This window comes from Orbicella faveolata, unplaced genomic scaffold (genome assembly GCF_042242905.1).
Source record: "Orbicella faveolata isolate gen_17 unplaced genomic scaffold, um_ofav_v1 contig_12, whole genome shotgun sequence".
In the NCBI taxonomy this organism is placed as follows: domain Eukaryota; kingdom Metazoa; phylum Cnidaria; class Anthozoa; order Scleractinia; family Merulinidae; genus Orbicella; species Orbicella faveolata.
This window is the reverse complement of record NW_028301539.1, coordinates 3,511,631-3,534,058: the sequence shown is the minus strand read 5'-3', so window position 1 is coordinate 3,534,058 and position 22,428 is coordinate 3,511,631. Positions and strand designations below refer to the sequence as shown.

Here is a 22,428-nt window from a genome sequence, read left to right as displayed (position 1 = left end):
AAGAAAACAAATGACCGCGTTATAATGACGTACGTTTAATTTTCTCCTTGCACTGAGGTATATATAGATTGCAAAACAACATTTTTGTACTTAAGCACATTTTAGCACATCATTTTAGCACTTGACTTGGAAAGACTGCATTGTCATGATCACGGTATGCAAGAAAATCAGTGGGAGAATTTCACAGCACGCAAGGAATCACTGTTCTTTGATATTCTTGTAATAAACTTAAGAAACAAAATCATGGCAAGGCTAAACGGAAGGGGTAATTTGTAAGACGCTGAACGCCGATTGCATTGTTTGCTTTCGGTTGGTTTCACTCGTGTCGGTCATGTTTGCTTAAGTTTAGTTTCATTCATACTTGTTCGGTCTGCTTGCAGTTAGTTCATTTGTTGCAGAGGAAAGCGCATCGCAAGCAAACACGAGTGAAACTAACCGCCAGCAAACAGTGCAATAGTGCATTCGGCGTTCGGCGTTGTGCGTTGTGCGTTTGACGTTCTGCAAAATGCCCCTGACGAAGAATAAATGTCTATTGCGCATCAGTTTATAGAGGCACCCATACTGTGTTTGTTATATGTACCAACTGTATTTATTATTGATAAATTTAACGTACATATTTTCGCAAACAAACATATTACATAAATACTTGAGGGAATGTCTTGGTTTAAGGAAGTGGTTTTAAAGTCAGAGCACTGATCAGCGTCTCAGACGATATAAATTCGTCTCTAAAGCGCAAAGATGTCTAAAATACGTAAAATAAAAATATTGAAATGTGGCAGCCTCGTCTCGAACGAAACCTTCTATACTGTATGATGCATTCAGTACCCTAATCTTTCACCTAGCTGAACGAGTGCAACCCTTAATAAACTCTTCATGCCTCGGTGGCATCATATATTATACATTAAGCTGATCAGTGTCATCAAACTAGGATTGACATTTTATTATTATTTAAATCATTGGTAATTATTGTCCATTTCAGCTAGACAATAGTCTTTGAAAACGTTGGGCGAGGACTCCGATATGAAAAGGTCGCGGAAGCTCGTCGAAAAATTTAAATCAAACCCCTAAAAAAGACTAATGCGGGCGTAGCTCGAGCTTTATTTGACTCCTAAAAGGTATCACTTAAAGTGGAATAGGTTTGATTACCAGCTGCTGTTAGGGAATGGAGCCCGGGCTGCTGGTAGATCGGACTGAAGAGAACGACGAAAATCGAGGGCAAAAATGCAAATGACAGCGTTTTTCAATTGCTATCACTTCGATTGCACCCTTAAAGATACTTTGACAACTAAAATTAATGGCGTTTTGTCCAGGACATTCCAAGTGAGAACAAAATCCTTGAATTTAACACTTCTAAGCGAGAGGAGGAGCATCCCCGACCTTTTCATATTGCTCCCCCCGGGAACTTTGAAGACGTCAAAGATTCATCTGAGTTCAACAAAAGGATCAGTTTTCGACAAAACTTTCAGTGTTGTTGAATGTTACGCAAATCAATATTAGTGATCTATTTTTACAACGTTAGTTAAAATGGTCTTTACCAACAAGTCGAAGCCAAATTAAAGAGCTGAGACAGCCAAGTAGCACAACTCATGTATGTGTGACTGAGAGAAAGAAAACCGTGTGGGCCTCTACCACAATACCGTACATGGTGCGAGCTGAGGTGTGAGGGAGAGTCTGACGGTCTGACATGAGCCACATTGAGCCTAATAATTTGAATTCCAGTCCACCCTGACATAACTACGCTTATAAGCTCATGTCTTCAAAGTCTGGGTTAAGCCTTCCGCTAACTCCGTTAAGTCAATCACTAACCGTGAAAATGTAAATTTTGACGATATGGTGTCGTGGCTAGAAATAATAACTTTCTGTACTAAGCAAAATATTTAAAGGGACCTTGTCTTGAGATTCATTTCTGCTTAATAGCATTCTCTTAAAATACCCAACCTTGTAGGCCAACATGGATTGAATCCGATTAAAATTTGACCAGTGCTTAAATAGTTTGCGTTTTTCTACAATTTTGATTCGTTGATAACAGGGTGAATTTCATAGGAAGACGACTTCGCTATGTACTTAATCGTCTCAAAATATATGACACACTTCTTAACGTAAATTGTGAATCTATCACAATCAGTCAAATTTCATGAGTTTAATTATGATGATTTACTCGAGAATTTAATGCGCAACATACTGGAGCCTACATGAATCTCAATCCCAGAATCCCCTCCGGTCAAGCCGTTCAACGAGATTGGGTTATCACGTCCCTGCATCGCGAACGAGGAATTATGGGATGAAATACTCATGGTCTTGGTGGCCAGGCTGCTGCTTCGTATCATCTCCACGAAGCGGTTTTTCGTTGTGAGTATGCGCCAAGCTTCTTGGAAATCCTTCTTGATAATTCCGTGCAGAATAAAAATGAGCCAACCTTGAAACGAGCAAGTGATCGTGAAGAGGTAATGAAAAACCAGTGTCCCGACAGTAGCAGCCAAACCAGCGAACAACCAGTTGAGTCCAAGGAGGACAAAGACGGACACAGTCGCCCTGAGGTGAGACAAGCGGTTGGTCTTCTCGCACGTGGGCGGAATGTTGTAGATTTCTTTCATCACGGCGAGGAAGATGAAGGCATTGATGACCATGACGAGGAGGACTGGAGCGAGGAATGCGCCGTAGAAAGCGCCAGCGTCTATCCAGCACCTGAAATCGAGGCACAGAAAAGCACTGCGTCATTTGCTAAGATAAAATTTTACATTTTACACGTATTGCACAATAATTGTTTTCAAAAACCTGACCCGAAAGAACTTTTCAACTTTCAACGGTGAGTTTAAAAGGCGCGTTCTAATTCCACATTTGCTTCTTCGTGCTTGATATCTGAGAAATGCAAACTTTACCCATAGCTGACAGAGAAATGGGCTGAAATTTGTATTGATCATGATGGTTGAGAAATCACTAAAACATTTTCTGGTAACTGAGATTCTCAACAGCATTGATAATTCATCAAGTTTAAACAAAGGAAAGCATGACCGTAACAGTGTTTGGATATCTGATCTTAAATAGCATAGACTTTTACGATTTTATATCTCCATTTCTCCTTAGTTTTGGTCTCGATTGAGAGATATATCAAACAGTCAGGTCAGTATTTGACCATATTTCCAAACACCTCGAAGTTCGTCAAAATTACTACGTTGCGCGTCGTGTTTCAACTCTCTTTTCAACTCTCGGTGTTGGAATTGTGGTCAAACACGGTCTTTCGTGTTTGACATATCACTTCCAACACCTCATACCGACCCGCAGCTCTAAGTGAGTTATCAACTACCATATTCTTTGGGTATTTCCCTCTGATTTGTCATTTGTAGGAATTTCTAAAGCTTGTTAACATCTATTTTCGTTGATTTTGGCTAGACAATATTAGATGTACTTACAGTGTCCCGTTGTTCTTGTCCATGACGTGAAAGCCGTAGGAGTCAGGGTTCGCCAGAACAGTTATCACCACAATCACCGCCGGAACAACTGAAAGCAAACATACATAAAATGTTAAAATAGCAAAGCTGCTCTGAAGGCATGAGTTAGTAAAGCTTACTTCGCTTCGCAAAAAGCCACTGCGGTTGGCGATGTTTTAAAACAATTGATTCATGCCTTTAGATGTTTATCATCTGAGTTATGATACACTGGGGAAGTTTGGAGAGCTGTGCTTCTAAGCTTTTTTCGTGCTTTCCAAGTGCTTCATAACTCGATGATGCATACTTAAAGTCCAGTCCAAACGTGAAATATTTGGCCACAAACACGATCAAAAATCGTTTGGTGACCAAACATGTTGATGTTGTACTGTGTGACCAAACGGTATCAAACCTGTTTGAACGAACAAAATGTTTACAATGTTTGATCAAATGTTCGACGTCGTTCAAATTTTATCAAACACGATCCAACATGATCAGACATGGTATCCAAACGGGGAAACGTTTGGTCACCAAACAATGTTTGATCGCTAAACATTTCCTGTTTCGATTGGGCTTAGGGATGAATCAATTGGTTATTAAATCGTGCTACAATCCTGACCATAAGTTGTTGGGACACCTCCCCTTTTGTGCGCAGAAACCCACGATTTTAACTACGCCCTTGACGTTTTAGGGAAAGATGAATAGAAGCAAGTATAATTGACCCCCTCCCCCCGAGCAATGTTGAAAGAAAATGAGGCTATTCTGAAGAGTAGATCGGATGGTTTTAAAAAGGAAAAAAGGACAATAGAAGGTGGTTAGACAGTTGTGTTGGAAGTGAACGTGATTGCTAAAAAATCGTTATTATTGGAATAAGACGTGAATATCTATGTTATCGTCACTTTAGTTGGAGAAGACAGCTCTAGAAGGCAAACAATTCTTGAGACGTGGCTGTTCTGAAGCTACTATCAAGGGGTTTTTTTTGGTTTTCAAGATTTTTATCAACTTTGTCAGGGGGGAGGGGGGTAGGCGGGCTTACGCGGTCTTGGTCGTAACAGAGGCTACCTGTGAAGTCATCTGCCATAAACTGTCCCAACACTTTTGACCAGGGTTGTAAATGCCATAATTATTTCACATTAATAACTGACGTGAGCGAAATATGTCACTTACTCCATCCCACTACTCCAGCTCGGCACATGAACTCGTTCTGTGAAATTAATGTCGTATCAAACACTTTGACCAGGTCTTGATACAAGTTGTACGCCTCGATACTCATCCACAAGATGGAGGAAAGCAGGAAAAAATGAAGTAAGGCGGCCATGGCTTTACAAAGGTCCAGTGCATCAGAATCCATGATGCCATTGATACCAAAAGTAAACAACAAGATGGCGGCCAGCAGCGACAGACACAAGTAAGCTAGAATCTGATTTTGACGTAAACGGCGCAGCTTCCTGTGGGAGGCAGTTTACAGTTTCAGATGTCGGGTATTGAAAGTCAAAGAGGGCAAGTGCTGAACCTGTTTAAATGGGAAGCTAGAGTGACATGACCCTGAATTCTGATCATTTTGTTCTTGATTCAGTCCCTTACCCTGTTAAGACATAACATTGTTTATGTCGAGGCATAATGATCAAGAACATACGATAATCTCTTGCATCTTGTCTTTAAAATATCATTTCACGTCAAATTTTATCCCATAGCGTAGAGGAAGCGAATACTCCAAAGTTAAAAGGAAGCCCTACACGTTATCTATCTATTTTCTATCAACTCTTCTTCAATGTATTGTAATGACATAATTTCAAAGAAATCAATATTGCCGTGGTCTAGTATTCTCAGAACTAAAAACAGAAGAATTGTCCAACTAATGGTTGGTTAGAAAAATGAACACTTTAGTTTTGGAAATCAAAGTGTAAACAATGTCGCTACAAGTTCAACGCCATAGGCACGCAATGCATGCAGAATACTGGAAAATTTAGTGCAGCCTGCAGAGGTAAGTGATCAGTGCATGAGGATTCAAGGCAGAAACACAATCATAAACTACTGATCCCAGACGTCTGTTGAAATGACCTTTTTTCAGAACATCGCACGCAACGTTGGTTTCAGCCGCGGTTTAAAAAAAGGGATGAGGCGATGACAAACAACTCTTGGCTACAGCTTGCAGCACAGCTGGCGCACATTCCTCGAGAGAAGCAAGTTCGAGGAAAATCTTATCAATGCGATGGATGTTGCATCTGTCGAATTTTTCTCTGTAACATAACTTGATTTGTATCTTGCTAGAAATTGCGAAAGTCAACAAACTTTGAAACAAACTGTGAAGCTCCTTCCCCGAGGAAAGATTCACGCATCCCACGAACATGAAATTCGTCATCACGTGATCAATTTTTTTGAATCCGTGAATGAAACAACGGTGTGTGCACCGGCAAAAGAAAGCCATTTCGACAGCCGTCTGGGATCAATTATAGTAGAGCTGTTTTAACTTGAGAACTTGTGTCCCCAATGAGTGCCATTGGCGCCAGAATGACCAGACACTTCTAATAAAGGATATGTATGAAGAAACGGACACTTGGGAGCCACAGTTACATTACCATGATAAGACGATGGTCAAAATCGTTAAACTCAGTCCTACAGCTGATAAAGAGCATCCAACATAAGATATAATCGCCAGTGCCTTCTGGTGACTTTCTGGGATGTCATCGTATTTACGTAGAACAGCTTTGGACGTAAAACCATACTTCTGCTCCAAAATGCTGAGATAGTCAGAAACCAGTGCTTCGGGAATTTCCTTAAGTAATGAGAAAGCACGGTTTAGTAGTGGAAGGAAATTGATTGGGTCCATTATGATCGATGGAGAGTTTCCATTGCCCATCTGGATGGGAATCCTTAGTGAGGTTGCAAGCAATCTCAACAAAGTTTTGCCTTGTTACATTATTTGTCCGATGATAATGATGATGATGATGATGATGACGATAATGATGATGATGACGATGATGATGATGTTTATGATGTGTATGAATATATTTCGTCACTACCACTCATGTCGACTAGCCCAAGAGCACAACGTATATGAAACTCACCGATTTCGGCTCAAGTCCAGACTAAGTATATTTGCAAAAAAGGTTTATAATTACAAAAACATTATCAGATTGTAAAATGTGAAAAATAATTAAAAAATTTGTATCTCCAAGCTCTTAATTTCGCGCCGAAAATGGGTCGCCCGCGTCCGGCAATTCGCTCGTAGCTCGTCGAGTGTCGCCAGGTAGGATAATATTTGCTTTATTTTGAACAAAATATATATGTTGCTCCTCCACAAATCAAACCCAGTATTCTGGAGTTAAGTATTAGAAGAGGCCAAAGAAACTTAAGCATTGTCTTTATTTTTGTTAGCTGTGAAGAAAAAGGTTATTATCGTGTCGTTTCGGTAGGACAGCTCGGTCTGACTGCCGCTCGTACTTCGGGCGCAGCCACCGTATGCAAGACATCTCTTCCAAGTAGCTTCATGCTTCGAACGCTGACGTTGCCTTACCTCACTGGCTCCTTCTTACTCCTATTAAACTAGGTTACTCGTAATCTCGTTAGGAATTGCAACATCGTTTCTTTTGCTCACCTGAAAACTAAATGCTGTACTGTTTAACAGAACCTCGTTATGGAGCTGAAAATGTACGACAGTTCTGAGGTACAACCAGCATGAGTTTTGTATCATAGCTTTCAAGTCGTGAAGATTCCTGGCTGGATTAGTCACATTCACATCCAATCGCATCACCATAATAAAGTAGATTCCTCTGTGAGAACAAAAATTAGCACAGTTCATTTCAATTCCAGCCTCTTTTTAAGTACAGCTGTGGCGGATCTAGGGGAGATTTCGGGGTTTCGCTCGAATCCCCCAAATTAAAACAGCTAAAGTCACAGGAATTGTAAAAATATTAGAATATGCATTCAATCCTTAATGGGATGAATCTGCAACGTTTTCTGTCCCACTGATTTGGCCTTAGAATGCAGGAAGTCTCATTTCCGAGGACCTCAATTTTGAAAATTTTCCGGGGGAGGCTGCCCCCGGATCGCCCTACAGGGACCGCCTTCAGTGGTTCGTATCTCGGGCCCCCTCCTCTAAAATCCTGTATCCACCACAGTAAAGCGAGGAAATTACCGAGTAAAAAGCATCAGTTGTAATATTAACCTTTCTTCTCTTTTCTGTTCAGGTGGAATTTCCGTTTTCTCTGTGGTGTTTACTTCCTGGCCACCAAGTAAAGGAGGTCTGTAGAATATAATCCAATGTTAAGAGAAAAAGGTTAAACGAGAGAGGTTGCCTTCTCTTACTTTAGCCATAATTATATAATTTTTATTATTTCACTCCTTTCGTTCAAAGCATCTTTCAATCTTTTAATCAATCTTTATTTTCGTTCCTCAATTTGCATTTTAAAGATTAGATTGGCCCGCGGATAGCTAGTGTTAGTCTAGGCGGGCCAATCTGTCAAGATCTAATTACCATGATTACAGACGTTTTTATACTTAACAATTAGATTATGAGCTCGAGATTTCAACTACTATCACGCATAGAAATCGAGAGCGAATAATCCAATTGGCAAATATAGTATAAATCTTTTAGTCGTTCAAAACTTTATCTAAATCTTCTTCACAGACACTTCGAAAACGCAAAGAAGCGGAGGCTACTCACTATCTACAACAGAATAGATAGCGAGTGGCGTAGCCAATCAGAGAACGCCATTCGTGATAGAACGCTAGTAGATTTATACCAATGGCTGATGATATACGAGTAGCTCAGCCAATCAGATTGCAGCCATTGCCTTAGTATACTAGTAGAATTCTACTGAAATAGAATAGATAGTGAGTAGCGTAGCCAATCAGAGAACGACAATCGTGATAGAACACTAGTAGATTTATACTAATAATAGATAGATTACAATAGACAATTAGGAAAAAGTAAATCAAATAGAAAGGTGGGAAAAGGATGTAAAACAGAAGTAAGAGGTTATCAGATTAATTAGACCCATCTAAAGTGTGCTCATTCTTGCCAATTGGCCGAAGGTCTTGGAACCGTATTAATGATGTTCACTTGAAACAATTTACCAAGGGGATGACAACAGTGTTAACATTACCAATAGTTAGCTAAAGTCGTTTTTAAGAAAATTTCAAGAAACAAGACTATAGGACAGTATACAGCAAAGATTCTTTACCCAAAGAAAACACCCTCAGATGTCTTGTTAAGCAGTGAAGAATCTTTAAATAGGTTGACTCGCACAAAAAAGTCGAACATCTTCCAGAACTGCAATTCAATGTTAAGACAAATCAATGTGACAGACGTTCTATGAATATTGAAAAGAAAGAAAGTAAAGAGAGGGGGCGCGCGAGGGGGGTGATATCGTAAATTCATTGTGCTCATCAATGTACTTTTGTGTTATCAACTGGTCATTTCACACCGACCTCGTTACGCTCGCTCTGTACTTTATTGCTCTAGTTCCACCCCTCCCACGTATTCTTAATGCTCACAAGCATTTTGTGTCGTTTTTTTTGTTAAGCCTCCCTAAACATACAGGCAATTAATCGCAAAATATCGTCATTTGTCAGTGTCCCGCAGATCAATTATTAGCAAATAGGTAATCTGCCCGCCACTGGCACATCACGATACTTTGCTCAACCTCGTCCAATAATTGTTAACCGAGTTCAATTACGCATGAGCAGATTATTACTTTGTAGCAAAACACACTTAGACGGTATTACGCATGGCAGTTATTCGCAGGTCACGTGATGGGCCCCCGGCCAATGAAAAGGAAGAAAAACTGTATCAAATGATAATATGGCATTGGGATACTGTACCATGCCATCATGCCATTCCATATTTTTGGTTGGGATCATTTGCGGTCCAATATGGAGATCATTTGCAGTCCAGGATCATTTGCGGTCCAATTTGGGGATCATTTGCAGTCCGGGGTCACTTGCGTTCCAATATGGAAATCATTTGTAGTCCGGGATCATTTGCGTTCCAATTTGGGGATCATTTACGGTCCAATTTGGGGATCATTTGCAGTCTGGGATTACTTGCGGTCCAATTTGGGGATCATTTACGGTCCTAGGATCATTTGCAGACCTGTACAAAAACAAATGGTGACATGAATACTTAATTAATACTCACCCCTTTCCTGATGTTGTTAGTCAAATTTTGACATGGTCCACAATCTTTCGTGTCTTGCGTGTAAAACTCTTTTGTGAAATTGTGGTTCAATATCACACCAGACGCGTGATAATGGAGGACTGACACGTTTTCTCCTGTGCAAAGCCCTGTTGGAGAACATAATAAAAGTAAATCTTAACCTGAAACATTGAAAGCTTATCTTGCCTGTAGTGCATGGCGAAAGACATCACACGTCATTAATCACAATCATAGCCCTATAAATTCAATATACAATAGCGTTCTTGAATTATGAAGGAATAAAGTCTATTTCTTATTGAAAAACTTCAGGCAGAGACGTGGGTCTGCAATCAAATCGTGAATGAAAGTAAGATGAATACAATTTAAAATTTACATAGTTTAAAATCTTCAAGTTAAAATCTATGTGTGTAAATAAGATGAATACAATCTAAAATCTGCACAAGTTTAAAGAGACATCTGTTCATAAACGAGTTTTTGCATCTCTCAAGTCTTATCTGGGGGAGTTGAAACTCATGCCCCTTTTTCTTAGTATTCTTGACCGTTTTGGCGGCAATAAATCTTGCAGTGGGTGGTCTTTCGTGATAGTGATCTTTTTGAACAAAAGTTAAACTTTCTCTCCAACTAAGGATGAATATAACATAACTTCTGACCAAACGACCGCAACATTTCAACGCAACGTATCGCAACATTGTTGAGCGCAACATGTTGTGCGCTTTTGGCCAATCTATTGCGACGTGTTGCGTTATGCTGTGTGTTGTTGACTCAAGTTTGAAAATGGTCAAATTTGAGCCAACAACACCCAATTGTCGTAACACGTTGCAACAGGGTGGCCAAACGCTCGCAACATGTAGTATGTTGCCCTCAACAATATGATTTGCGATATGTTGCTTTGAAATGTTTCGATCGTTTGGTCGGGGCTTTATAGAGTAAAAATGTTATGGTTCATAAGTGTGTTGGGATTCGTGTCATCTCTCAAATTTTACCAGTTAGCCTGGTGCTATGCACCTAATATTGGACAAAGGTTTAAGATTCTGGATTGAAATCGAGCCAGAACGTTTTTAGTTGATTTCATGTACTGATGTTCATGTTTTGAGCGTAAAATGCAATTCAAATACTGCATCGACTAAAAAATCCTGAAACTTTTTTAGCCGATGTTAACGTGCTCTGTATGAAGATGTTCAACCCAAATCGTGTTTTTTCTCTTTGGTTACAACATCCAAAAATGTACAGAACTAAAGGAAAAATAGCTAATGTAAACAGGAAGGTTTTAACTGAAGTCAGATGAGCATATTGCAGCAAAAAGACAAAAAAGTGTATTTATAGCTATTGAATCAGCTGCGTTCAATTTCTGCATCTTACTTTTTCATGCACACTTTTATGTTATTTCGGCTTTGCGTTAATGTATGAGAGGTTAAGCATGCCGTTTAAATAAATCACACAAGAATATATAGAAAAACGTCTCCAACCATTCACTGCAAAAACAAATATTTTTACTTTACTGTACAAACAGCTGAAGACAGTCGGCAAAAGCTTTTCATATTTTCCATTTGCCGTTTGCTGTAAATGCCAAGCTTAACCTCTGCAATAATTGCAGTATGATTCCATGGAGGGGTACGGTACAGCACAGCATACACTATACGTTAGAAAAATGTTCCATGCATGGGCGGTGGATTAAACAGTGCTCGTCATTACAGAGAAATCGTGATATGAAATACTAACTATCTAAAAATTCAGAGCTTGTTTTGTTAAATGAACTGGTCCTATTTAGTAGTGTCAGTTCGTGCAACAAGGACTCCCAACGGCTGAAAGCGTTGTCGGTTGAGTCATATTATCATGGCGAGTTGTAAAATGGGCTTTAACCATGGACAACGCTAAAAATAGCGACGACAGCGTTGCTACAATCGACAAGAAAATGCCTCCCCGTTCGCCACGCCGGTGCCCTCATTGTAATAGAAACTTCTTGTTGCGATGCACAGAAGCCGAACAAAACATACACTGATGTCAACAGAACGGCCAAGGTTAAGCTAATTTCTTAGCAACGCGGAGAAAAACTCAAACATGCATGTACTGATGACACATGATGTCTGTTACCTGTGCACAGTGCAAAGAGGACAGCAAACGTCAGTCGCTCAAATAATTGCTCCATTGGAGCACGTAGTCACTTCTGAAAGAAAGGAAATTTATAACATCTGTTAACCGTGACGAACTTACCGCACTGTGTTACTGGGTCTTAGGGTACAGTGCAGAATGCTAATATCCTTACACCGCGAGTGTACCCCATTCTTTTTGTTTAATGCAACCAATTTTTTATGCTTAGACGTTTAAGCAAAAATAATGATACCTTTTTCAATCTCTTCGGCTTTTAAACACGAAAATCCCTATAAAAGAGCTTATGAACTGAACTTTTCGAGTATGCTTTTTGTGAAAGAAATTGTACCATCGAGTTCTGTTTTTAATTCTGTTATATTTCGGCAAATATAACACGACTAAAAAACAGACCAAAGACACATACTGACCATGGTACAATATTATGTCCACAGTGAGCTCTGGAGTAAATTTTAAATCTTTGGTACACTTGAATTGGCCATTTGAACCGGTTACTAGTGCTATCACACTAAAATGGTCGTAAAGCGAAAAAATAATTCGTATAAATTACCTAAGACGTGATTCCGTCAATGGTTTAATTAAAGAAACTGATTGTAAAGTTTCATGGGAGCGACCCACATGTTGTACTCTTAAATAAAACTAATCTGCTCTTCTAAGTCTGTTTCAATGTATAGCTTACATTGATGGTACATATCACAAGTCAGTACGCAATTCAAGCATTGGAGGTTAAAATTTGAAACAGGACCTGACTTATAGTCCATCAGTGCTTCCCTCATTTCTGAATTGATCAAATATTTCTTGCTAAATATGTATGGTGATTGGTTTGTCGGCCTAAATTCTCACGGAAATGTAATTTTTTTTTCCCGTTTGCTCCAAGAATAATTGAAAGTACTTCTTTTGTCAATGAACAGCTTTAAATTCTCTGCCAGTATGTCCTTGCCCTTCCTGCAAAAAGGTAATTGCTAACGGAAGGAGTTAATTCACAGTTTTTTCAATGTCAACATAAATCGCCCGTTTAGGCTAAGCCTCGAGTGTAAGTTTGTTTTTTATTTTCTAACTCTTATATACATTGGCGGAAAGGAGCTACCTGAAGCAAGTTCGCGTTAAAATGCAGTATGATTGTTGCAACTGAAAAACTTGTCCTTACAGCACTGGGAAAAACGCAATATATCTGATTTTAAATGAATAATAGAATTATTACAATATAAAAACAGATAATTTACCTTTCAATCCAAGAGTTCCCTTCGTTAGCTTGAACGAAAACAAAAAACTGTCCAAAGTACACTTTTTGTTGTAGAAAAATCTCGGTCAGTTACTAAAGAATAGCCGATTTCTAGATAGAACAGGCAAATTGAAAATAAACTGGAGCGATTACAGATACTGGGCACAAATGGAAGCGGGATCGACACATAGTAATTGGCATCTGTCCGTTTCTTTGTTCACCTGCCTGACGTAAATTGAAAATTTTCAACTGTCATTCAAAAACACACGAGTTGTGTACGTCAATAACTGTATAGTACACATAAAGCGACATTACATGTCACTAAAAGAACTCCAAAAACGTCGAATGAAATTTCCCGTTTATCTTGTTCTAACGAGGAAATTGACTAAATGGTAGGACATCAAACGTAACGTCGCACCCTTAATTCTTTGCAACTCTATTCTCGTCGGGGCATTTGAACTATTGGTGTGAAATCGCGGCGATTCGTATGTTAATTTCAAACTCGTGTTGCAACACATGAGGAAGGTCTATAATTTATTTACTTTGGAACATGTTTTCATGGTAACGTCTGATCAAATGTCGTACTATTTTAGTGAAACATGTATCAAACCATGCAGTGAAGCAGAAACGTGCTCTCAAGTTCGGAGTGAGGTAGATATGGTTGTAAGTAATGCTGCCACTATTAGCACAACAAAACACTAAAACACACTTTTATCATATTCAGGGCTGCACTGAGAATCGTTTCAGTCGCATTACGGTGATTTTTAGATTTTGATACAAAGAGGGGGAGCACTGGTCTAGAATGAACAGAACAGTAATTAATTACAACAGATGAGGTAAGTGCGAAGCTGCGGTCCATGTCGGAAAAATATGTTACATCTAGATACGAAGAATAGTTGACCTTAGGGAAACAAATTTCACCAAAACGTCCAGTTTATCGTTAATAATCTGACTTAGCTATGAAAGACGTGACAAATACATCTTTGGGACCATTCAAAAATTAGCTAAAACTAATTATCTCCTGACATTGAAAACAAATGGTCAGATAATGCAGGCACGTAGATAAATCAGAGCCTACACCGAGTCTACACCGATCATACACGTCTAGTCCCAATTCGAAATATTTATTCTTCTACTTCCAAGCACACATGTTGTCATAATCATGCGAATTCGGAGAATTTGGAGGTATATCAAGACAGTATGGTCGGTTGTTGATGTTTGCAATAATCCACATCACGAGCTTGTCTTTTATGAAAGATCTTCTGCCATTGTAACGACAATTAAGATTTGAACCTTTGTGAGAGGTCTCGGTTTAAAGCGGGCTTCTGCGACCACAGAGAAATCTGCATTAAATTCAAAAATATTGACTTTGTTTATAGCACGAAATTTTTGCCAGGTTTTTTTTTCCCTTTGATATGTGTAAAACTAGTAATCTGTGCTTACAAAAATTTAGAATTTCGTGAACCGATTTTAACATTCAAAAATATCGCTATTTGAGCTTGAAAATTGTCGCGATGATGCACGGCGAAAAAGTCACGGAATTTTCGAAACGGAGAGAAATGGTACGGAAATTTCCAGGAAAGTTTCCGGAAAATTCGAAAATCCGAAATGCGAACCAGTCAACCGAAAATTAAGGAAATTCCGGTAGGAAAACCAAATGTGAGAGATATTAAGAGTGACTTCCTGTAAATACTACGGATACGTGTACAAAAAGCAAAAATTGAATTACCTCAAACTTTTTCATAAGAAAGCCCTCTGAAAACTATTTAAGAAAATACAACTTGTAGTTCATTTGGATTTATATTTTTTAAGTAAAGCGATTTTTTAATTTTCACCCTTGAAGAAGCCCTCGAACCATTGAGAAATGTGCTTCATATTTGCGACTCGTGTAAGAAAACTAAAACAAAATCAAATCTATTTCGATGTTACACAATTCAATGACCCTTCCTTTACAAAGTACCGTTATTAGAATTGGAAAAGATTCAAACCTGAATTTTTCTTAAAAATTCAAATTTACCCTCCTAAACAGCATTATCAGAAAGCTCGATTTTGGCGAATTTCAACGGCAAAACTCCCTACCTGGTACGTGGATTCCGCTATAAAGATGATATTCTATAGAAAGAGTAAGGTTTCCTCTATCGTTCTGTGAAATAAAATTTCTGGGCAACTTAAACCGCGAATTTAGACGACCGAAAATATTTACGGTACTCGCTTGAAGTTTATGACCTTTGAACTTACAGTTGTCCTCATGAATACAAGAGATAACCTAAACAACAGTTGAAATCTTAGCCTGAATGCGACCCTTTCCCCCATTGAAATGATTTGTAGTTATTCTTTATCTTCTGTGGGCAATTTTATCGAAAGTAATACTTTTTTAACGCTGAAAAGGAGTTCTAACTTGTTTATGCGTACGTGCGTATTTGTTTACTGTGTTATGAGAAAATTCGCCGTTGCACAGGCATTTCTTTATTATTTGGAAAATTATAGAAAAAAACCTAACGGTAGCCTCTTTTCAGTTAACAGCTAGAAATCTTAAGTTTTGTTCTTCTTTGTACTTTGCCGATTCTTTGTACACCTGAGCGTGTGCAACGCTGTTTCACTAACTTTCATTTAGAAAACAAGTAGTTCGTTATCGGGTCATTTGAGTTTTTTTTATTATTACAATCTACTTTCCGTTCCCCCAGAAACTAGCCAGCTGAACTACTTTTCACTAATTCATAGGATAATTTTTCCTTGCTGTCGGTAGCACCAATTCAGAATTTCAAATTTAAGTATCTCACTTTTAATTTCCTAAGTTTGTTCTATCTTAATCTCAGCCTGTGTAATTTTAATCCTAGCACTCTATTTTTAATTTTGGAAGCCTCGTGGTGTTGATTAGAATTCGCTATCTTAATTATGTACTTTCCGCTCGTATTGTATACTTGAAGTTACATTAGCATATTGTAAACACTTGACGTGTAAAGGATGATATATAAGCAAGTACGTTTGTAAAGCATTTTCGATTACATCGATTACATCGGCTACATCGTTACGATTCTACAGCGGCTACTCCGCCAAGTATGTCAGTTTCACCCTCGACGTTAGAGTGCAGAATAAACTACTGTTGGACCAAGTTATGTCTCTTCCTTGACGTCCGTAGTGAAGACCATTGAAGTAGATCCTCGTGTACCAGGAAATTGTGACGAATTTCCGTTCCCGCAGCCAAGCAGTGCTCGCCAAGAGTTAGATTCCCCCAGTTGTCAGTTCAAGTGTCCGTTCAGTCCAAAATTTACAGTGTTGCAGGAAAAACCTATCGTCACAGTTGTGGAGAAGAGTGGTACTTCGTGGATCTTCCAAGGACGTTATCAAGGCCCCAGAGCAGATTCAAGTTCACCGAAGACGCTAGTTGTTGTAATCCCTTGAGTGCGAGCAAAGGATAAAAGCCGCTCAAGTAACGTGAGTACAAAATCAATTCTTTGTCCTCATATATGAAGTCCGTGAAGAGAGTTTTTAAGAAGAAACTTTCGCCGTATAATTTATGAAGTAGGAAATCAGCCGTTCCCGTAGTTAAAGCCAGTACGCCTAAGGTAAATAAAGAAGTACAAGCTTCGTTGTCAGAAGAAGAGAATTGTACATTGTTGTGTGAATTACCATATTATCGAAGTGTCGTCCACGAGTCGTCGACGCACGCGTTAGATTTAAACGAAGAAATCCAGCCAAGCAGACCCAGAGACGGCCCACGTTTGTCCACCGCATTTTCCAGTCCAAGTCAGGCCGATAGTACGAACAGGGAAGCCATAAATATCAGTGTAGAACAACGCCAAGAGTCGTCCATTGTTCAACCGAGTTCATCAAAACAAGCCACTCCCTGTGGACCGCGTGTAACAAGCGATAGCAGTTCCTTAGAAGACTTCACTCCAATTGACTCCAGGCAGTTACAGATCGGCCCTCAGATTGCTTTAGAAGTCGAAGAAATCAGCGAACCCGAAAACGAAGAGCCAGATCTAGAACAGAACTCGAGTTTAGCACATAACTCAAACCTGTTAATTAATTCACAGTTGACTAATCACAGTCCAGTAGGAGATAGCATAAATTATAAAAAACCAAAACAAAACAAAACAAAGACTCGCAGCGACTCTGTCCCTAGCGCCGACTTCAGATACACAGAAACGGAAAGCGAGCGAGAAGATTCAGAGGATAGCGAACACGAAGAAAATCAAAACAATAACAAAGAAAAGAGAATAGAAAGCGAGAGAAATCAACCCGACCTATCAGTCATCATGGAAGCTGAAACACTTAGAGAATTAAGAGAACAAAGGGCTACTCTACATACCCAGTTGAGGTTACAACAGAGGGCCCAACAGCAAACAGCCAGTGCATTGGAGCAAGCACCAATTCCAGAAACAGTCAGCACGCGAAGACCAGCCCCTTTCCATGGTTATGACTCTGAAGATGTGAACCGATGGTTGGATAAAATAGAAAATTACCTAACTCTTCGCCGCATAGACCTAACCAGTAGAACAGCACAGGCGGAGCTGGTAATGAATCTAGCCGGACCCGCAGAGGATTTCTATTACTCCTTACCCCTTGATCAGAAGTCCACGTACGCCGACCTGAGGGATTCTTTGAGAGAGAGGTTTGCAAATGATAACCAGAGCTGGATAATTTGGCAGGCAGTTACCACTCGCCAACAGGGAGCAATAGAACCTTTGGACACATATCTAACTGACTTAACAAACAAGTTCAGGCGGTTGAGCATTACTGACACGGAAAAGATGCGTTACTTTGTCCAAGGGTTACGGCCAGAAGTCAGGGAGACAGTACTGTTAAGACAACCCAAGTCATTCCGCGAGGCTGAAGAAATAGCAAGGCTGACTTGTGCAGTGAAAAACACCATGGGTTCTCCTGTAACTGGCGTGGCGCGACAACCGAGTCATCCCACTGGAATAACTGAAGCAAGCGCGACCAGCCGTGCGCTCCTAGCAAAAATGGAAGAGATAAGCGAAAAACTTCAAAAAATTAAGGAACCCGCTAAAGCAGAGGATACGTTAACTGACGCTAAACTCCTTGCCAAGCTAGATGCATGGATCGCGGGCCTTCCGGCTAACCCAGGTATACAGCAACCGTCGCAATTACAAGCAAAATTAAATGAACTTGTAGAGAAAACGCCATCCAAGGGTGACAATACAGCGATTCTGGCAGCATATGCAGAACCAAACAGGAGAGAAAATCCAGATTTCATGCGCGAACTTCGACGAATGGAAGATAAATTAGAAGAACTTTCTCGCCAAATGGATGCTCGGATTAAAGGGCTGGCTCGACGAAATCCGCCAAATCAGGTTGATCAGCCGAGACAGCGAACACGAGAAGGTCGACCCATCTGTTATACTTGCGGAAGAGTTGGACATATTCAACAAAATTGTAACCAGAGATCTTCACGCGAAACCAGTAACTACGACCGATTCCAGCCGAACCAGCAGCGACGTCAAACAAGTGAAAATTATCCTTCCCGCTCAGGCTACAATCAATCCCAACGACGGAGCGAATTGCCTTCTCAGTTCAATGCAAGTGGCCCGCGAATGGCCGTGCTCGATGATGGAGATTACGAGGATAGTTTCGTCGCTCCGCTAGAACAAAATACAATTCACCAGACAATTCCAAAAGAAGGAGGCGAGTTTCCAAGAATAAACTGGAGCGATGTCGGATCGCAAATTGGCAAGGAACTATCTCAGCAGTTGCCAAATACATATCACTTGGTCCCAGAAGTGATCCAGCAAGGTCAAGTAAAGAAAAACCAGTCGCCAACTGTGGTTATTGAAGTATCAAAACCAAACTCCGGAAGTGGTCAACAAACAATGGAGCCAAATAATGAAAACAAAGCAACTTGTGAAGTAACAACCGCTGCCCGTCCCGAGCGCGAGTTACCTGAAAACCTGGAAACTAAGCCCAAACCGGAAATACGTCAGCCCCTGGTCACTAGTCCACTGAAACCGAACGAACTCAGCGGAAACCAGAGGATTAACCCACCACAGGGTCAGAAAAAACATGATGTCCCATTTCCTAACGCTGTACGCCGTACCAAAACCAGAATTAGAGCAGATACAGATGTTAGTGTTGACCTGTGCACGGACGGGAACATCGGGAATCCCTCGGTTCTAGATCCCTCTCAGCCAAAACATAGTACTTCCGCCGGAAGAGAATCCACTGAAGTCAACAATGGCAGCTTGCCTAACCATAAGCCAGATTCTGCCCAGACAAAACGTGAAACTTCATGTTTAACCGATGAACAGTGTAACATTACAAATAATCAAGCCAAGCCACGTGACCTAACAGTCACTGCCCAACTAAATGGCCAAGACATTACGTTACTCGTAGATACCGGAGCAGGCATGACAGTAATCGATGAACAGTTTACACGAGACATCTATAAAGGTCAACTACCCAAGTTGGGCTTCCCAGGTAACCCAAGCAATCAGCAACCACCAGAATTGCAAACAAAGTTAGAGAAACTCTTAGGAAAAGTATCAAGAAAATTTGACGGCAGTCACGCCAGAGATGGAAATACAGGTAGCATCGCCGCGTTTTCAGAAGCCAACAATAGAGAGATGCCGGAATTGCTGAAAGAAATTCGCCGAATGGAAAACGGTTTAGAAAATCTGAACCAACGAGTAAATCGCATGGACCGCCTCGCCCGACGTAACCGCACCGTGTGCTATAGGTGTGGACGCACTGGCCATATCCAATATAACTGTTACTATTATTACCAGCCAGAAAGCCCGTACCAGAACCAAGAAGGGAGCCAAGAGTACCATGCGAATTACAATCAGGATGAAAATCAGCGTCTGGCAACTCATCCCTCGGCGCGTTTGTCCGTATTAGACCCTCAGGATGCCCAGCAAGTTCTAAATTACCATGACAACAAAGTAAGGAGTTCAGGATCAGCTGAACAAAGCTCCCGTCAACCAGTACGCACTTGCAACCTAACATTTGAAGGAGAAGAAACCTCGTCAGATCGTGTGTTAACCGCGCTACCAAAGCCAGAGAAGACAAACGGCCAGGAAAAAGCAGCAAGTACAACACAGTCACAACAAGAAGTAAAGCTGACAAGAGCCAATAAGCGACAACCACAAATCTCACATAAGCAAGTACCTTTGCCCGCAACAAACCACCGTCAATCAAAGTCAGCAGCTCAGCCAAGCAACGATTTCTCGTCTGGTAAAAAGGATTTCAAGCTAAAGTGCAGTGATCTAACTACAGAAGGTGAAATAGCAGGCCAAGCAGTTCAGTTACTCGTGGATACTGGAGCGTGCGTATCAGCCATAAACGAACAGTTTTTCACGAAGATTTATGGTCAATTCCCGCCTAATATGAGCGAAGGTTCCTTATCGGCTGTCCAGACAGTAAGCGGAGAGAAAGTCCCAGTCTTAGGAACGATTACGATACCTTTACAGTTGCAAGCAAGAGAATATACCTGTGAGCTTGATGTCATGCAGAACCTGACCTACGATGCTATCCTTGGTCGAGATTTTCTACATAAGAACGGAGCCCTTATTGATCTGGTAGATGGTAATCTTTCCTTCAAAGGAACAGGATACGTTGGAGAACAAGCCAGCCCAAAGAATGTGCCAGTGATGGGAATCTTCCTTTCCGAGCATAACTTGAAAGAAAAGAACACAGTGGCCAGTTATGCAAATCTATCGCCTTTCCCAGAGATTTTAGAGTTCAAATTTGTTCAACGCAATGAAAAGAGCAAATTGATGTTTTCTCACCAGTCACTCCTACTTTTGCTGCTCATTGTCCTATACCTACTGACTGCTTCATGCACGCCACCCACGGAAAACAATGACAAGCCCGTTATTCAGAAACTGCCCAAGTTCTTCATCCAGGAAACCCCCAATGAGATCCTTCAAGGTGGTCACGAACTTTGTACCCCAGTTAGCCTAGCAAATCGGAAGAGATCTGACCAGAGTGAAGCCCAAAATGAAAGAAACGTACCGAGAGTTAAAACGTTGAAGTCAGCCGTATCGCTCTTTGGAACCGGTGATGTTCAGAAAACCTTAAGGGCCATGTCTTCAAGCAAAGAAAACAGTTCTAGGTTACCACAAGAGATTCATGTCTACCGAAATGTAAAGAATCAAGAGAGCCAGTTTACCATTGACCAGGAATTTTGAGAGAGGAAGAGGTGTTGATGACATTGAAGAAGTAACGCATTATTGACGCATATAGACAAACAGGTTAATGAGAAATATATCCTCATAGAAATGAGATTATAGGAGGGATTTCAGTGTCGAAGTAGACAAGTAGACAGTTTTTCCAAAAGAGACAAGCTAATGGAACGAAATTTGATAAGGAATATTAAAGTACCAAGAAAGATTTTTAGGAATTTTCTGGAGACCATTTTAACGCTTGTCAACCATGTTCAGATAGTCAAGTTGAGTTCTAAATTCCTTTTATACTTCTTGCTCGACCAGGAAGTCTCGATTTTAAGGTGGGAGGAATGTTATGAGAAAATTCGCCGTTGCACAGGCATTTCTTTATTATTTGGAAAATTATAGAAAAAAACCTAACGGTAGCCTCTTTTCAGTTAACAGCTAGAAATCTTAAGTTTTGTTCTTCTTTGTACTTTGCCGATTCTTTGTACACCTGAGCGTGTGCAACGCTGTTTCACTAACTTTCATTTAGAAAACAAGTAGTTCGTTATCGGGTCATTTGAGTTTTTTTTATTATTACAATCTACTTTCCGTTCCCCCAGAAACTAGCCAGCTGAACTACTTTTCACTAATTCATAGGATAATTTTTCCTTGCTGTCGGTAGCACCAATTCAGAATTTCAAATTTAAGTATCTCACTTTTAATTTCCTAAGTTTGTTCTATCTTAATCTCAGCCTGTGTAATTTTAATCCTAGCACTCTATTTTTAATTTTGGAAGCCTCGTGGTGTTGATTAGAATTCGCTATCTTAATTATGTACTTTCCGCTCGTATTGTATACTTGAAGTTACATTAGCATATTGTAAACACTTGACGTGTAAAGGATGATATATAAGCAAGTACGTTTGTAAAGCATTTTCGATTACATCGATTACATCGGCTACATCGTTACGATTCTACAGCGGCTACTCCGCCAAGTATGTCAGTTTCACCCTCGACGTTAGAGTGCAGAATAAACTACTGTTGGACCAAGTTATGTCTCTTCCTTGACGTCCGTAGTGAAGACCATTGAAGTAGATCCTCGTGTACCAGGAAATTGTGACGAATTTCCGTTCCCGCAGCCAAGCAGTGCTCGCCAAGAGTTAGATTCCCCCAGTTGTCAGTTCAAGTGTCCGTTCAGTCCAAAATTTACAGTGTTGCAGGAAAAACCTATCGTCACAACTGAAGCGGAAATTTGTGGATATTAAATTTATTCCATCTAAGTTCTATTTCGTGTGCTGCAAGGCGTTTCGTGTTCTCATTAAAACAAAATGATATTGCCAAGTAGAGGGTTTTCTTCTCAGATTTTAAAACAACATATAGTTTTTGACTTACCGTCCACATGCATG

General features: G+C 40.2%; 2 protein-coding genes across 3 annotated transcripts in view; one reads left to right on the top strand and one right to left on the bottom strand.

The window, feature by feature from the left end:
• Positions 1-566: 566 nt before the first annotated feature.
• The window catches only part of LOC110063659 (cadherin EGF LAG seven-pass G-type receptor 2-like), a 32,623-nt gene continuing 10,761 nt past the window's right edge, over positions 567-22,428 (bottom strand). The window contains exons 1-10 of one of the 2 annotated variants that reach the window (XM_020770658.2): positions 12,915-13,173; positions 11,677-11,749; positions 9,568-9,713; positions 8,612-8,700; positions 7,594-7,671; positions 7,024-7,198; positions 6,005-6,201; positions 4,593-4,873; positions 3,411-3,498; positions 567-2,685 (exon numbers count right to left, since the gene is read on the bottom strand). In XM_020770658.2, the coding sequence (XP_020626317.1) occupies positions 2,145-2,685; positions 3,411-3,498; positions 4,593-4,873; positions 6,005-6,201; positions 7,024-7,198; positions 7,594-7,671; positions 8,612-8,700; positions 9,568-9,713; positions 11,677-11,731 (1,650 nt within the window). In that variant the 5' untranslated portion in view covers positions 11,732-11,749; positions 12,915-13,173 and the 3' untranslated portion in view covers positions 567-2,144. Of the gene's footprint in view, positions 2,686-3,410; positions 3,499-4,592; positions 4,874-6,004; positions 6,202-7,023; positions 7,199-7,593; positions 7,672-8,611; positions 8,701-9,567; positions 9,714-11,676; positions 11,750-12,914; positions 13,174-22,428 lie in introns of those variants that run through there. The other variant, XM_020770659.2, reaches the window with a different exon arrangement.
• On the top strand, positions 15,344-22,072 carry LOC149116145 (uncharacterized). The gene has a single exon (XM_089282088.1). The coding sequence runs from the start codon at positions 17,173-17,175 to the stop codon at positions 21,061-21,063; it is 3,891 nt and encodes a 1,296-aa protein (XP_089138214.1). The 5' UTR covers positions 15,344-17,172; the 3' UTR covers positions 21,064-22,072.

Coding starts and splice junctions, on each gene's coding strand:
- LOC149116145 (XM_089282088.1), top strand. CDS start 17,173: ATGGAAGCTGAAACACTTAGAGAATTAAGAGAACAAAGGGCTACTCTA.